The 17,867-nt window shown below is 41.9% G+C and overlaps 1 protein-coding gene across 2 annotated transcripts in view; it reads right to left on the bottom strand.

The window, feature by feature from the left end:
* The window catches only part of sdr16c5b (short chain dehydrogenase/reductase family 16C, member 5b), a 31,539-nt gene extending 16,394 nt beyond the window's left edge, over window positions 1–15,145 (bottom strand). Inside the window, exons 1-4 of one of the 2 annotated variants that reach the window (XM_060933083.1) lie at window positions 14,606–15,145; window positions 2,057–2,188; window positions 1,816–1,915; window positions 1,587–1,731 (exon numbers count right to left, since the gene is read on the bottom strand). In XM_060933083.1, the coding sequence (XP_060789066.1) occupies window positions 1,587–1,731; window positions 1,816–1,915; window positions 2,057–2,188; window positions 14,606–14,905 (677 nt within the window). In that variant the 5' untranslated portion in view covers window positions 14,906–15,145. Of the gene's footprint in view, window positions 1–1,586; window positions 1,732–1,815; window positions 1,916–2,056; window positions 2,189–14,584 lie in introns of both variants that reach the window. The other variant, XM_060933074.1, reaches the window with a different exon arrangement.
* Between the last annotated feature and the right edge of the window lie 2,722 nt (window positions 15,146–17,867).

Consider the following 17,867-nt stretch of genomic DNA (forward strand, 5'->3'; position numbering starts at 1 on the left):
GCTGTCATTTTTTGCAATGAACACTCACTTACTGTACATATGTAACATCCAGCGAACACACGCTGATCATCTCATCTCATCTCATTATCTGTAGCCGCTTTATCCTGTTCTACAGGGTCGCAGGCAAGCTGGAGCCTATCCCAGCTGACTCCGGGCGAGAGGCGGGGTACACCCTGGACAAGTTGCCAGGTCATCACAGGGCTGACACATAGACACAGACAACCATTCACACTCACATTCACACCTACGGTCAATTTAGAGTCACCAGTTAACCTAACCTGCATGTCTTTGGACTGTGGGGGAAACCGGAGCACCCGGAGGAAACCCACGCGGACACGGGGAGAACATGCAAACTCCACACAGAAAGGCCCTCGCCGGCCACGGGGCTCGAACCCGGACCTTCTTGCTGTGAGGCGACAGCGCTAACCACTACGCCACCATGCCACCCCACACGCTGATCATTCAAATAAAATCTGACATTTCAGACGTTGCTCTGGGCTAGTAACACAGTACACCTCCAGCTCTCTTTTGTCCTTGCACAATCTATTTTCAAAAGCTGAAATAAGTGCTTGGAGATAAGCCCAAACTAAATATTGACATTTTGTACCAGTCAAAAGTTTGGACACACCTACTCTTTCATTGTTTTTTTCTGTATTGTGACTATTTTCTGCATTGTAGAACGATACTGAAGACATCAAAACTATGAAATAACATACATGGAATTATGTGGTAAACAATAAAGTGTTAAACAAAATGTTTCATATTTTAGATTCTTCAAAGTAGCCACCTTGATGACGCTTTCCACACTATTGGCGTTATCTTAACCAGCTTCACGAGGTCGTCACCTGGAATGCTTTTCAATTAACAGTTGTGCCTTGTCGGTGGTGTAGTGGTTAGCGCTGTTGCCTCATAGCAAGAAGGTCCGGGTTCGAGCGCCGTGGCCGGCGAGGGCCTTTCTGTGCGGAGTTTGCATGTTCTCCCCGTGTCCACGTGGGTTTCCTCCGGGTGCTCCGGTTTCCCCCACAGTCCAAAGACATGCAGGTTAGGTTAACTGGTGACTCTAAATTGAGCGTAGGTGTGAATGTGAGTGTGAATGGTTGTCTGTGTCTATGTGTCGGCCCTGTGATGACCTGGCGACTTGTCCAGGGTGTACCCCGCCTTTCGCCCGTAGTCAGCTGGGATAGCCTCCAGCTTGCCTGCAACCCTGTAGAACAGGATAAAGCGGCTAGAGATAACGAGATGAGATGAGTTGTGCCTCGTCAAAAGTTAATTAGTGCAATTTCTTACCTTCGTAATGCATTTGAAACCATTAAACAGTAAATAATAAAAATACAGTAAGCAGCCCTGTTCCACAACTGTAGTGATCCATATTATGTCAAGAACCGCTCAACTAAGTAAAGAGAAACGACGTCCATCATTACAGAAAAACCACTGAATTAGAATGTGTGTCCAAACTGGTACTATAAGTAAAACTTCTAATTCTTGTATGTTAGCAAGCATTCGGATTTTTTATTTCATATCAAACACAGCGACTGCACTGTCTCCAATCGAATGTTTTACATGCTGAAATACTTTGTGATTCTTACTTTGTGTTAGCCCCATCAAACATTCCAGTGTTGATGAAGAAGGGACACACTATGGTGGTCTTCACTCCATCACAGCCCAGAGCCACCATCTCCAGAGCTATCGCCTCTGCAAAGCCCACTGCTGCAAACTTGCTAGCACAGTAATCTGTCAAAAACACACAAACCTGTCAGACTGGATGGGCGTGAAGTTAGTGTTTACTGTCACACAAACTGTGTTATGAGTGTATACCTGCCAGTCCGCTGACACCAATAAGTCCAGCTGAGCTAGCTAAACTGACCACATGGCCGTGGTTTGCAGCAATCATCGCTGGGAGAAAAGCTTTGTATGTCTAAAGAAAGAAGCGAGATCAGTGTGATGCAGAAAGATCACATTGTGCTTGTTGTTGCAGTAAAAAGTGTAAATCTACAAATCTGCAGGTGTGTATATGGAAGAGAAAGTGAGACTGAGAGGGTACGTCATAGTCACTAACCCAGAAATGGGCCATGCTGTTGACTTCCATAGTCTTCTCTATAAGCGAGTCTGGAGATTGCAGGAACTTTTTCCCCGTGACAATGCCGGCATTGTTCACCAAAATAGTAATGTCACCCACCTCCCTTTTGACCTAAGAAGCCAAACACACTGAATCAGCTTTATACATCTCCCACTGGACAACATACAGTGGTGTAATGCTTTCAGTAATCACAGCTCTAATCTCCAGTACAATTTAGCAATGTTTGGCATAAAGAGGCTTGTGTACAGCATTTTCTATGCCAGCTGTAATGGAGCAATTCCAGCGTTATGGACGCGACACTTGAACTCAAAATGGCAACAAATGACCCAGTGCATGTTTTATTGTCTCCCAGTATTTAAACAGGTGTTGCATATTTTAAGGCTGTACCATACTGGAGAAGTGATAGAACAAGAACAATTCCCATAGTACATCTAGGGCATGCCAGAAAACGCCAATAAAAGATGCGTTATGGATGTGACAGAAAAAGTATCACTTTTCTTGGGTGACTGTACATTTTTATCAAACTCTGTGAAATTGTAAACCTAATGTCGAAATGGAGATATCCATTTGATAGAGGGGTCCAAGGTGAATATTAAAAAATCTTTGTTTAAAATATTTTGTATTTCATGCAGAGTTTCGGAAGGAAAAGTCAGCGTTATGGATGTGACGAAATTCCGTTATGGATGTGACGCGTCTGAAATAGACATGGCATATGTTTAGAAAATCAGCAATTTAACCACCATAACCCTTTGAAAAACTCTCTAAATATCAGCTAAAACTATCAAAGTTCTTAAATAATATTTAGGATGGCTATTGTTTTGCTGTTTTGTGGATTTTAGCATACATTTCTGTGGCTTGTGGCAATAATATAGAATTGTACATGATCAAAGTTGATTTTAGCTTGGGTTTTACATTATAAGAAAGAAAGACTGACGGTGACATATTAGGTGATCAAAATGTGACAAATTGGTTCAACTTATTCACATCTGTAAAATACAGGCCTAGGTGATATCTCTGGGAGTGGTTTTGATGTATTACATGTTGCTTTATTTTTGCATGGTGAGGTTGACATTTACATGGAATTGCCCAATGTCAACATTAGGTTATTTTGAAATATGTGTCTGTGACTGTGTAATAGGTTATGTTAAAATATGTATGTGTTCAGTCATCCACATCATGTCTAGTGGAATAAATTTCAAAAATCCAATTATTCTAATATCAAGGTCAGGACTGTGGGCCAGGTAGTTAGTTCATTTCCTGTCTCGCTTTGCCTCTGTTTCGTAGTACTGAACTGAAAATAGCCCTGAGGTGAGTGGTCAAACACTTTCAAGACTTAATTAAAGCTGGGATCAGACGACACTATATTTTTGTCCTTCACGATAGTCATCATGTCAGATTAGGTAATCATAGCTCCATAAATTCTGATATCTTGGTCGGGAGACTGGCGACACTACAAGTTTGACCTCAACCAATCATCATTCACGTCCTTGCGTGACATCAGGAAGGAGGGTCAAGAAATTGTCAATCATGGATGTCATAGGATGTGTCAAACTAGGCAAGAAAATACAAGTGCAAAAAAAAAATTCTTACATGCTGGACTTTTCGTCAGGGTATCATGGGACATCCCAGACCCCACATCACTGTTCTTCAATTATGTCCCACTACAAGGAGCGTTCCTAGTTCCTGATGTTCATATTCGGACCCCATGCTGGAAATTTGTCGGTCACGGCAAAATTGAGCTGTATTTGTGTAGTCTGATCCCAGGATTACTTAAAACTTGCTTTCTAGAGCACTTTATTTTGAATAGTAATCAAATATACCATGCACTGAGAGACTCCGGTTGAAATTATAGATTCTCTCAGGTGACTGGCATTGTACTATTCTGTGAGGGGCACAGCCCCGAAGTACTATGCCAGTCACCGAAGAGAATCCATAATTGCCAGTGCCTCTCTCAGTGCATAGTATATTTGATTTATATCCCTCATCAAAAAATTCCAAACTAAAAGTGGGTCATTCCATGCCAAATCAACAAGAGGTTATGCTCGACCATCTCAGATTTAAATGAAATTTGGAGGGCTCAGAGATAATATTAAAAGAAGTTAATCCCCAAAATTTGAGCTTCCTATCTCCAACGGTTTCAGAGATACAGGCATTTGAATTTTTTGATTTTTTTTGCATTTTGCTCAAAACATACATATTTCAAAGTGTAATATAATCTTTATTATGCAAGATAGAAACCTAAAATTTTGCACAGAGAGACTCAATGTCTTGTACTACAAGCTTCAACTTAGAATTTCAATGGTCATTGTATATTAGATGGTGATTTTAACAAGGAAATTAAAAAGACAAATTTGCATTTTTTGCATTTTTAACTCATTCTGGAAGCTTGCCTGTGGCAGTAATGCTTAAACTAACAATGTTATTCAAATCTACACAGAAATATCTACCAATTTTAGTTTTACCAAGTCTCCACTATTCCTAGTTTGTCTGTAATAGGGTTTTGAAATTCGCCGATTTCTAAAACATGCCATTTTCAGTAGCAAGAAATCCAATGTAGCATAGCAGTTAGGAACTTGTAAATTTTTTTCAGTAATCCCCAAGACCCATATTTTATATTTCCAAATTTTTGTTCTGTGTCTCTCAAGTATTTTTAAACTACAGGGGTTTAAAAAATCCATTTTCACCAAATTCGAATTTTTGATATATTTTCATATAACTGATATTTGAGGGTTAATAAATGCTTCAATAAGGCTCAAGTAGGTTAGGAGACATGTTTCTTCCTCAATTTTAAATAAGATTTCAATTAATGCTCAGTATTAATTATTTGTAAATTGATTTTAATCTAAGACTGTGTAACATTAGCAATCAATGACCAGCTATTGTGTACCAGTCAACAGCCAGCCTTATCAATATCAACACAGCACAATAGGTGTCCTTTGATACCAGAACAGGTGGCTCATATCTTATAGTTTTAGAGTCTGTAAACTGCATACTTGTTCAGATAACATTATATTGCTTGGATTATATTAAATACATTGTAATACAGAGCACTGAGAAAATTTACCAATGTTATTAACTGAATGTGTTTCTTTGCAAGGATTGGATATTTTGAATAGTTGACTAGGGAATTTAATTGTAGTTGCTTTCAATTTGAGATCAGTATAAATGAGTTTGTTCTTAGACATCTAGAAATGGCTGAACTTCCTCCCTGTTCTATAGGAATTGGACTAAAGAAAGAGTCTGACTGCCATAAACTAACATACAACAGAAATTGTAAGTTAAATACAGTACACTCTCTCAGTATAGTTTGGAGCAAATTTCATTAATTAAACAGAGAACTGAACTTGAGAACATTTCAAGCACAGACACAGTATGTCTGCATCATGAGAAACTGTTTCTGATGAAATATGAAGAGCTACAGCAAAGTTGTTGTGATCCATATGAAAGGCACAAGAAAAAAGTTAAAACAGAATTACGTTCAATTCTTCCTGAAACAGCAGATTCACTTTCAAAACTGATAAATAAAAATATTAAACCTGGACAAAAATTGTGTTCTAAATGTTCACAGAGAGTGAAAGAACATTTAAGCCAAGCAGATTCAGCAGGTTCTACAGAATCAGAACAAGAGAGCGTGTGTGTAGATGTGGATCCAACATACACTGGTGAGGTAGCTGAATCACTTGACAAAAGCCTTGTGTCAATCGGTTGCTCTCCACTGAAAATTGCCAAGTATAGCCACAAACAGAAAGCTGCATATGGCAAAGCAAAGCTGCAACGAGTAGAAGAAACTTTACGTTCTAAAATGAAATTTTATTAATTAATGAAATTTGCTCCAAACTATACTGAGAGAGTGTATTTAACTTACAATTTCTGTTGTACAGTAAATCCTCTAATATAGGCCGGGGCCTTTATTTCACTCAAGTGCATCTTGGTCCAGGCCATTATTGGAAGGAGGCCAGAATTAGAGGCAGGCCTCTATTTCTATTTGAGCAAAACAGACTACCAGTGGAATGAATAAAAACGAGATTTTGTGTCTATTTGAACCTATAAACTGCGTGCTGCAGTTTCTATGAAGAGTCGATCTATAGGCTTATACACAAAACAACGATAGAACTTTAACTTGAAATTGAACAATAGCCTTCCATGAACACAGGCTGATATTTGAACAACATATGTGAACTACACACGACAATAAACAATAAACTCTTCATAGCCTCGATTAGAATCTAGTGAACTTGCTCAGCACTACCGCACGCACGACTCTGACACACACTGTAGCGCAACGTGGGGTACACAGACTCGCTGAAAAACTCCTCGGGTATTTTTCTGAGTTTACCGAAAATCAGAGTAGAAGGAGCCACCCACCCTCTGTCTGGTTTGAAGCGGTTCTGTAGGACATTGAGCTTTACAGAGTCCGGTGCACATTTTAAGGCATCTGGTTGAAGTTTACCTATGTCTGATAAATCTGATGTCAGTGATAGCGGGCTGACTCGTGGCTCATTAGTAAAGCTATCTGATGGCTCATTTGTCAGCAAGGTGGAGCAACCATCTACTTCTGATCGTAAGGGACATGGGGAGATGTAGGTGTTCTTATATGAAATTCACTGGATGTATGGCTAGTTTCAAACTCAGAGGTAGATGAAGGCAATTCCCTCAAAGGAACTGAGCTCGCATCCAGCTGCAGCGTACTGCTGCTAGGTTGCGGAGGAGTGGAAGCTGCCGGTGCCGTGTTACTAGCTGATACTGGAGAGGACTGGCAAGCAGATGACACCCCTGGATCACTGCTTTTGGACTTTTTCGTAAAAGTCTGAAACAAGCTCGTTTGTTTCAGGGTTCGTTTACTCATTTTTGACTCGCTTCTCAATAAATTCTCGCACAAGCTCTGACTACTGACGATTGTGTGTCTCCGTTTCTCAAAACTGGAGAGAATCTCAGTGGTGCAAGAAAAGTATATCTGCATTGACCAATGAGCTTTCTTGGTCACGCACACCCCGCCCACTCCTGAAGCACACAAATGTGCCGGCACACACACGTCTCTCTCGCTCTCTCTCTCTCTCTTTCTCAAATTATGTTGCATTGCCAAAGCATTCAGGTAACAATTATAATTTTAAAAAAATATCTCTCTCCCCAAGGTACGCCTAGTGCGTACGGCCATACGCCTGGCGGCGCCACTGATCACAATTGTCTTTCAGATCGGAACGATTGTGTAAGGCTACTATGATCTCAGAAACATCGTTGGTTATAGCCCCGGCCTGTATTAGAGTCCGGCCATTATTTACCTCCTCTGACAGCGAGACCGGCCAATATTAGAGTCCCGGCCAGTAATGGAATACAGGCCAGTATTAGAGGATTTACTGTATGTTAGTTTATGGCAGTCAGAATCTTTCTTTAGTCCAATTCCTATAGAACAGGGAGGAAGTTCAGCCATTTCTAGATGTCTAAGAACAAACTCATTCATACTGATCTCAAATTGAAAGCAACTACAATTAAATTCCCTAATCAACTATTCAAAATATCCAATCCTTGCAAAGAAGCACATTCAGTTAATAACATTGGTAAATTTTCTCAGTGCTCTGTATTACAATGTATTTAATATAATCCAAACAATACAATGTTATCTGAACAAGTATGCAGTTTACAGACTCAAAAACTATAAGATATGAGCCACCTGTTCTGGTATCAAAGGTCACCTATTGTGCTGTGTTGATATTGATAAGGCTGGCTGTTGACTGGTACACAATAGCTGGTCATTGATTGCTAATGTTACACAGTCTTAGATTAAAATCAATTTACAAATAATTAATACTGAGCATTAATTGAAATTTTATTTAAAATTGAGGAAGAAACATGTCTCCTAACCTACTTGAGCCTTATTGAAGCATTTATTAACCCTCAAATATCAGTTATATGAAAATATATCAAACATTCGAATTTGGTGAAAATGGATTTTTTAAACCCCTGTAGTTTAAAAATACTTGAGAGACACAGAACAAAAATTTGGAAATATAAAATATGGGTCTTGGGGATTACTGAAAAAAATTTACAAGTTCCTAACTGCTATCCCACATTGGATTTCTTGCTACTGAAAATGGCATGTTTTAGAAATCGGCGAATTTCAAAACCCTATTACAGACAAACTAGGAATAGTGGAGACTTGGTAAAACTGAAATTGGTAGATATTTCTCTGTAGATTTGAATAACATTCTTAGTTTAAGCATTACTGCCACAGGCAAGCTTCCAGAATGAGTTAAAAATGCAAATTTGTCTTTTTAATTTCCTTGTTAAAATCACCATCTAATATACAATGACCATTAAAATACTAAGTTGAAGCTTGTAGTACAAGACATTGAGTCTCTCTGTGCAAAATTTTAGGTTTCTATCTTGCATAATAAAGATTATATTACACTTTGAAATATGTATGTTTTGAGCAAAATGCAAAAAAAAATCGAAAAATTCAAATGCCTGTATCTCTGAAACCGTTGGAGATAGGAAGCTCAAATTTGGGGGATTAACTTCTTTTAATGGGCGGCACGGTGGTGTAGTGGTTAGCGCTGTCGCCTCACAGCAAGAAGGTCCTGGGTTCGAGCCCCGGGGCTGGCGAGGGCCTTTCTGTGCGGAGTTTGCATGTTCTCCCCGTGTCCGCGTGGGTTTCCTCCGGGTGCTCCGGTTTCCCCCACAGTCCAAAGACATGCAGGTTAGGTTAACTGGTGACTCTAAATTGACCGTAAGTGTGAATGTGAGTGTGAATGGTTGTCTGTGTCTATGTGTCAGCCCTGTGATGACCTGGCGACTTGTCTAGGGTGTACCCCGCCTTTCGCCCATAGTCAGCTGGGACAGACTCCAGCTTGCCTGCGACCCTGTAGAAGGATAAAGCGGCTAGAGATAATGAGATGAGATGAACTTCTTTTAATAGTATCTCTGAGCACTCCAAATTTCATTGAAATCTGAAATGGTCGAGCATAAATTTGTCAGATATTTGTTGATTTGGCATGGAATGACCCAAGTGTTAACCACAAAAAATTAGAAATAAACCTGAAAAAATGATTAGAAGTCTAATTCTGCCTCATTAGGCATGATCATGATACGTGATCATGATACAATACACACACAGAAATGCTTGCAGAGCCACAGCTGTGACTCAAGTCAGCTGTATAGCTTGAAATTGTGACATCCAGGATATTTATTTATTGAGGAAAATGATCCAATATTACATATCTGTGAGTGGCAAAAGTATATGAACCTTTGCTTTCAGTATCTGGTGTGACCCCCTTTTGCAGCAATAACTGCAACTAAGCGTTTCCGGTAACTGTTGATCAGTCCTGCACACCGGCTTGGAGGAATTTTAGCCCATTCCTCCGTACAGAACAGCTTCAACTCTGGGATGTTGGTGGGTTTCCTCACATGAACTGCTCGCTTCAGGTCCTTCCACAACATTTCGATTGGATTAAGGTCAGGACTTTGACTTGGCCATTCCAAAACATTCACTTTATTCTTCTTTAACCATTCTTTGGTAGAACGACTTGTGTGCTTAGGGTCGTTGTTTTGCTGCATGACCCACCTTCTCTTGAGATTCAGTTCATGGACAGATGTCCTGACATTTTCCTTTAGAATTCGCTGGTATAATTCAGAATTAATTCTTCCATCAATGATGGCAAGCCGTCCTGGCCCAGATGCAGCAAAACAGGCCCAAACCATGATACTACCACCACCATGTTTCACAGCTGGGATAAGGTTCTTATGCTGGAATGCAGTGTTTTCCTTTCTCCAAACATAATGCTTCTCATTTAAACCAAAAAGTTCAATTTTGGTCTCATCCATCCACAAAACATTTTTCCAATAGCCTTCTGGCTTGTCCACGTGATCTTTAGCAAACTGCAGACGAGCAGCAATGTTCTTTTTGGAGAGCAGTGGCTTTCTCCTTGCAACCCTGCCATGCACACCATTGTTGTTCAGTGTTCTCCTGACTCATGAACATTAACATTAGCCAATGTGAGAGAGGCCTTCAGTTGCTTAGAAGTTACCCTGGGGTCCTTTGTGACCTCGCCAACTATTACACGCCTTGCTCTTGGAGTGATCTTTGTTGGTTGACCACTCCTGGGGAGGGTAACAATGGTCTTGAATTTCCTCCATTTATACACAATCTGTCTGACTGTGGATTGATGGAGTCCAAACTCTTTACAGATGGTTTTGTAACCTTTTCCAGCCTGATTTCTGAGGTCCTCAGAAATCTCCTTTGTCCGTGCCACAAACATGTGTTGTGAAGATCAGACTTTGATAGATCCCTGTTCTTTAAATAAAACAGGGTTCCCACTCACACCTGATTGTCATCCCATTGATTGAAAACACCTGACTCTAATTTCACCTTCAAATTAACTGCTAATCCTAGAGGTTCACATACTTTTGCCACTCACAGATATGTAATATTGGATCATTTTCCTCAATAAATAAATAAATAAATAAATGACCAAGTAGAATATTTTTTGTCTCATTTGTTTAACTGGGTTCTCTTTAGGACTTGGTCATATTTATGCAGAAATATAGAACATTCAAAAGGGTTCACAAACTTTCAAGCACCACTGTATTTGGCTGCTTTAATTATTTATGTACACTACCGTTCAAAAGTTTGGGGTCACCCAGACAATTTTGTGTTTTCCATGAAAAAAGTCACACTTTTATTTCCCACCATCAGTTGTAAAATGAATAGAAAATATAGTCAAGACATTTTTCTGGCCATTTTGAGCATTTAATCGACCCCACAAATGTGATGCTCCAGAAACTCAATCTGCTCAAAGGAAGGTCAGTTTTATAGCTTCTCTAAAGAGCTCAACTGTTTTCAGCTGTGCTAACATGATTGTACAAGGGTTTTCTAATCATCCATTAGCCTTCTGAGGCAATGAGCAAACACATTCAGTCACTACGTTTACATGCACATAGAGAGAATCGAATTTCTGCCGTTGCTCGACTGAAATCGAAGTTCAAAATGCCATGTATACACCTTAATTCGGCTGAAATTGAACCGAACTTGATTTCTCGGAATCAAGCTACACGACCTAGATTATGCAATTTCCAGGGGTGATAGCGTTCCGGCGCCGTGCCGGATTTCCGGCGTACCGTGGCTGGGGAAAAAAAAAAATCTAGTTCACCCATTGTCCTGTGTCATTCTGAGATGCGCAGATAGACAGTAAAGGGAATTCGCATGATATGGAACTAGTGGGAAAAAAGTGCCGTGACGGCTTCTTCTTCTTCTTCTTCTTCTTCTTCCGTCTTCTTCTTCTTCTTTATTTTTCTCCGCTGTTGGGCCATTTTCGGGGCGCTTGCCATGGGCGAAAACGCACGAAATTTGGCACGGCACTTTTTTCCCACTAGTTCCATATCATGCGAATTCCCTTTACTGTCTATCTGCGCATCTCAGAATGACACAGGACAATGGGCGAACTAGATTTTTTTTTTTCCCCAGCCACGGTACGCCGGAAATCCGGCGCGGCGCCGGAACGCTATCACCCCTGAATTTCTGCCGAGCTACTTTGTGCATGTATACCCTATAGAGCTAGTTGTCGAGCTACTTCCGGAAGTGACGAGTGATGAGACCACAAGCGGGAAACACAACAGCCTCGGTCGGCATGACAACAGTAGTAGCGAGCAGCAGAAGAGGTCAGGAGTAACAAACGAAGAAGAGAAAATGGCGATGTAGAGCTCTCTGAAGTGTGGGTGGAGCACAGAGGACGGCAGGACAAAGCTTCTGGTACTAATAGGCTTTTTATTGTCAGACTTTTCAGTTTAACAGCCTACTTTTATTCTTGAAAGAAACGCGCACACGCACACACACACGCGCGCGCGCTGTGTTCTAGTCCCGGGATGAGCTTTCCCCTCTGCTCTTCCTCTGCCAACCTTAAATAGGGCGCGGTTACTGGGAAGACACACAAACACAGGTTAATTACCGTCAGGTGTACCGTCGTTCTGCCACTCACCTTCCCTGGCTCCGCCCTCCTGTCACAGACCGGTGCTTGACCACGCCCCCACTGCCACAGGCAAGCAGAAACGTGCACTTCTGGAGCAGTGAGGAGACAGAGTTCATGCTCATTCAGCTTAAGGAGTTGAATATATTAAAATTCATGGACGGGAGAAAAACGCGCAATGGAGAACACGGAACTGATAACTTTTTACACTCTTGAATAGCTCTTCTTCTTGACGACAACCGGAAGTGTACCAAACACGATGGGGTGTGTAGCGCCACCTGTGGCTCGGGTGCACAATGCACCTCACACAATAGCCCGATTTCATTGTGTGCATGTAGGATTGAATTTCTCTGGCACCCTGCTGGGACCTTCAGCTCGATTACCGACAGCAGCTCGATTTGGATGTGCATGTAAACGTAGTCAGTGCGTTTACATGCACGTCCAAATCGAGCTACTGTCGGTAATCGAGCAAAGGGTCCCAGCAGGGGTGCCAGAGAAATCCAATCCTACATGCACAAGTGAAATCGGGCTATTGTGCAAGGTGCATTGTGCACCCGAGCCACACGTGGCGCTACACGCCCCATCGTGTTGGTACACTTCCGGTTGTCGTCATGAAGAAGAGCTATAGTGTTGCCAGATATTGCTGACGTATTCCAGTCCAAAACATGTTCAAATCCGCTAAAATGCACTTAAAACCCCCCAATCTGGCAACACTGGCAGTTCTGTGTTCTAGCTGTTAGGCTTGCTCTAACAGACTGTATGGCTACAAACTGTCCGGCGCAGACCACTGTTTTGTAAGACAACTTATTTTGCACACTAATATTTTTCTAAAGTCCATTTTTTGCTTACAAAAAAATTTTTTTTTTTTGCTTACAATTTAACTTATGTCTTAATAAACACACAAAAAGTTCAATTGTTTTGTTTTTATTGACATTCTTCAGATGTTGGACATATTTGTGTGTGTATACACACACACAAATACAATGACTTGTTTATGTACACAATTCACAGCTATGCAACAGCTGTACAGATGTATTTGGTGATACAGTAAGTGAGCTAAATTTTAACAGTGCAAACAATGCCACAAAAAGAAAAGATTCATGCCGACCGAGGCTGTTTTTTTTTTCCTTTTTTTATATAGATAGGACAGTGTAGAGAGACAGGAAATGAGCGGGAGAGAGGGATCGGGAAATGACCTCGGGTCGGAATCGAACCCGGGTCCCCAGATTTATGGTATGGTGCCTTAGCCATCTGAGCCATGACACCCCCGCCGACCGAGGCTGTTGTGTTTCCCTTGTGGTCTTGTCACTCGTCACTTCCGGAAGGGGCAGTGCTGAAGTAAGTAGCTCGAATACGTAGCTCAATAGGGTTTACATGCACTAATGCCGCTTTTCCACTACAAACGCAGCTGAGTCGGGCTGAGCCGTGCCGTGCTGAGTTGGGCTGAGTCGGGCTGAGTGGGGCTGTTGGAGTTGCATTTCGACTACAACCGCGCTGAACCGTGCTGGCTGGAAGTGGGTGGACACATTGGGTGGAGTTAGCGAAAGTGGGTGGACGTCACGTGATGTCGTTAAGCAGCGCAAACAGTGACATCAGTGAGCTTTTAAGCGGTAGTCTCACGACCCGAATAGTAAACAATAAACATGGAGTCGTTAGTGTTGCTGGTCTTGGTGCTGTGGCTTGTTGTCACCGACAACGCCAACAGATACTGGCAAGAGCGTATAGATGAGGCGAGGCACATAAGGCTTCAGAAATTCTCGTAATTCGTAATTCTTCTTCTTCCGGGTTTACGGTGTTTACAGATCCCAGCGTGCTCGCGGGGTGTGTGGGAGTGTGAGGACACTCCTCCTCACCAATCAGTGCACAGGGGAGTGTCTGCTCACGCCCCCAGCCTCACTCGGTTCACTTTGGCTCGCTTCAGCCCCACTCCAAAACCGTGCGAGTTTTAGGGGCTAAGCAGGGCTGAAGCGAGCCGAGTCGTGCTGTTCTTTGGTAGTCGAAACGCGAGCTGTGTCGGGCTGAAGTGAGCTGAAAAAGGGTAGTGGAAAAGGGCCATAAGTAGCTCGGCAGAAATCGCATAATCTAGGTCGTGTAGCTCGATTCCGAGAAATCAAGTTCGGTTCAATTTCAGCCGAATTAAGGTGTATACATGGCATTTTGAACTTCGATTTCAGTCGAGCAACGGCAGAAATTCGATTCTCTCTATGTGCATGTAAACGCACTGACTGTACCATTAGAACACTGGAGTGAGAGTTGCTGGAAATGGGCCTCTATACACCTATGGAGATATTGCACCAAAAACCACACATTTGCAGCTAGAATAGTCATTTAGCACATTAGCAATGTATAGAGTGCATTTCTGATTAGTTTAAAGTGATCTTCATTGAAAAGAACAGTGCTTTTCTTTCAAAAATAAGGACATTTCAAAGTGACCCCAAACTTTTGAACGGTAGTGTAGCTCCAGACCAACAGGTGTAGGGTTGTTGGAGAAGCTTAGTCGCTGCAGTAATACACATGTACACCGCCAGTGTGTGTGTGTGTGTGTGTGTACCCTGTCCGCCACTTTATACACCTCCTCTCTGCTGCTACAGTCGCAGGTGTAGGTGTGCGCTCGCGCGCCGTGCGTCTCTTTGATGAGGCGCGCGGTCTCCAGGTTCCCCGTCTCGTCGATGTCCCACAGCACAAGGCGCGCGCCGAGACGCGCAAACTCCAGCGCCATGCTCCGGCCCAGTCCCGCCCCGGCACCGGTCATCAGCACCAGCTCTCCCTCAACACTCTTCCTCCTCACCGGGACAAACAGCCGCAAAAACGCCTCCAGGGAGTAGACCACCAACAACCCGAGCACCTTCAGAGTCTCCAAGAAGAAGTTCATGGCGACCGTCTGGACACGAGGAGTGAGATTCAACCCGAGTCTCAATGAATAACAGCGCGTTTACACTAAAAGCGCAACGTCATGAGCTTCACCTCAGGCGCGAGGACAGGTGATGAGTCTGCTCCCTTTATGCAGACTCACAGCTGACCTTCGGCCGCTCACTCATCCGCTAAACCTTCGTGTTTACTTCCAATACAAAGGTCGGAGATGCGGCTCTCTGTAACGGTACAGGATGTGGAAGGCGGGGCCTCACTGTTAACTGTTTAAGACCCACAACGCACTGCGCTCTAAACCTGACTTGCAACCACGTGATCAAAATGTGCTACTGTAACAGAAGGGTTGTTTTACAATCAGGGCAGAACATTTTTTAAGGATTTTCCACTAGGAGACCAACTGGCCTGGGCAATACAATCACAGGCCCCAGAGTCCATGCGGCTGCACCGCTGCGGCATAGTCAAGTCAAGTCAAATTTATTGTCAAATATACTATACATGCTCGACATACAGCACAGATGAAATATCAGTCCTCTCTGACCCACGGTGCAAACAGGCAATGCAATAAATAAAAACAGAATAATTGAAAAAAAAACAAGCAATATAAACAGTATAAACACTCTAGATACTAGACACCACCGTGCTCAGACAATAAACACTAAACACTCTAACAATAGACACTAAACACTAACACTAACTAAACACTCAGACAATATAAACAGTATAAACACTCTAGATATGAACTAGACATAGACTAAACACACATATATATATATATATATATGAGTGATTCCATGCTTATGGGTACTGAAATGGGGACATGAACTTGTTTTTAAAATTTCACCTAAAACCATTTCTTTTTTTACCATCAGGTCACAAAACATGTAATCTTTAATGAATGATATGTTAAAAGATAACTTTAATTTTCTGAGATGGAATAAAAACATATTTATATGCCAAAGTCAAGCCTATGAGTTCCAAAATGATGTCTGTTACATTACTTCTGTTACGATTGTCCATCTCGCGTCTGTTACAAATTAATTACAATCTAGCTATATACCATGTTAATCTTATTGAAAGAATGTGTATGTTTATTCTACTACACATGTTTATTAATTATATTTGCTAAAACATCACCTTCCTATGTTTCAAAAAGTAATTCTACATTGTTAAAATTGAGAATATATATGTCCACAACACTTCTGTTACGTTCTGACTTTGGCATATAAATATGTTTTTATTACATCTCAGAAAATTAAAGTTATCTTTTAACATATCATTCATTAAAGATTACATGTTTTGTGACCTGATGGTAAAAAAAGAAATGGTTTTAGGTGAATTTTTAAAAATAAGTTCATGTCCCCATTTCAGTACCCATAAGCGTGGAATCACTTTTATATATATATATATATATGGCGGCACGGTGGTGTAGTGGTTAGCGCTGTCGCCTCACCGCAAGAAGGTCCTGGGTTCGAGCCCCATGGCCGGCGAGGTCCCCTCTGTGCGGAGTTTGCATGTTCTCCCCGTGTCCACGTGGGTTTCCTCCGGGTGCTCCGGTTTCCCCCACAGTCCAAAAACATGCAGGTTAGGTTAACTGGTGACTCTAAATTGACCGTAGGTGTGAATGTGAGTGTGAATGGTTGTCTGTGTCTATGTGTCAGCCCTGTGATGACCTGGCGACTTGTCCAGGGTGTACCCCACCTTTCGCCCGTAGTCAGCTGGGATAGGCTCCAGCTTGCCTGCGACCCTGTAGAACAGGGGTCACCAAACTTTTTTCTCTGGGGGCCACATTGTCGTTCCTGACTGTGATGGGGGGCCGGGGTCGGGTCAGCTATATCACATAGAATTGTATGACCCAGACAAATATGACCACCAGCAGGCCTCATTGTGTAGTAGAGATTACTAGCCTGGCACAGCCATCCCCACTACTATATCCCCACTACTATACCCACACTACTATATCCCCACTACTATACCCACACTACTATATCCCCACTACTATACCCACACTACTATATCCCCACACTACTATATCCCCACTACTATATCAACACTACTATATCCCCACTACTATATCAACACTACTATATCCCCACTACTATATCAACACTACTATATCAACACTACTATATCAACACTACTATATCCCCCACTACTATATCAACACTTGATTCCTGGCACATATTTGTTTATCTTTACTAGTGGTTTGCAAAAGTAGTAATTGAGTCTTCACACTTTGTTTTAATTTGAAATACCACAGATATTCCATTTATTTGTTTTCTAATAAAAATAACATCAAAGCTGTCAAGGTAAGAAACATCTGCCTATTTGAGGTGATTGACACTGGCAAAGATGAGTGGAAAATTATAAATTGTAGGTAGGCCTGTTGATATTATTAATAATATAAATAATAATTGTATGCAGCACTTAATAAAGGTCAAATAAATAGGCCTATAAAATAAATACATTTTAAAAAACAGTGAAATTATAATAATATGAGCAATAGATCACAGCAGTTGTGCTGTGTCCTGCACATCATTTGCTCTCATCCATGGCCAAAGCAAAAAACTCGAATTCTGACGCTTTCTCATTCAGCTGGTCATACACGTTGTCCCCCAAATCTTCGGTTCGCCTGGTCATAGTAGGTGCGGAGGGACTCACTGCGTCGAGCGCATCCTTCTTGTCGGGACACACCTCCTCGGCCACAGCAAGCATGCATACTGTAACAAAGTCCCCATCAGTAAACGGCTTTCCATGGGTAGCTAGTAGGTGAGCTACCTTATAGCTAGCTTGGACAGCAGCCTGGTTGATCTGGGTTTGGTGAAGGAATCCATTCTGTTGTGCAGCCAGTCCGCATTTCATCCTCTGAATCCTGTCTTCTCTTGTTTGCCCTCACAAACTAGCATACTCTTTGTGGCGGGTTTCGTAGTGACGACGCAGATTATATTCTTTGAAAACCGGCACACTTT

This window comes from Neoarius graeffei, chromosome 1 (genome assembly GCF_027579695.1).
Source record: "Neoarius graeffei isolate fNeoGra1 chromosome 1, fNeoGra1.pri, whole genome shotgun sequence".
In the NCBI taxonomy this organism is placed as follows: Eukaryota; Metazoa; Chordata; class Actinopteri; order Siluriformes; family Ariidae; genus Neoarius; species Neoarius graeffei.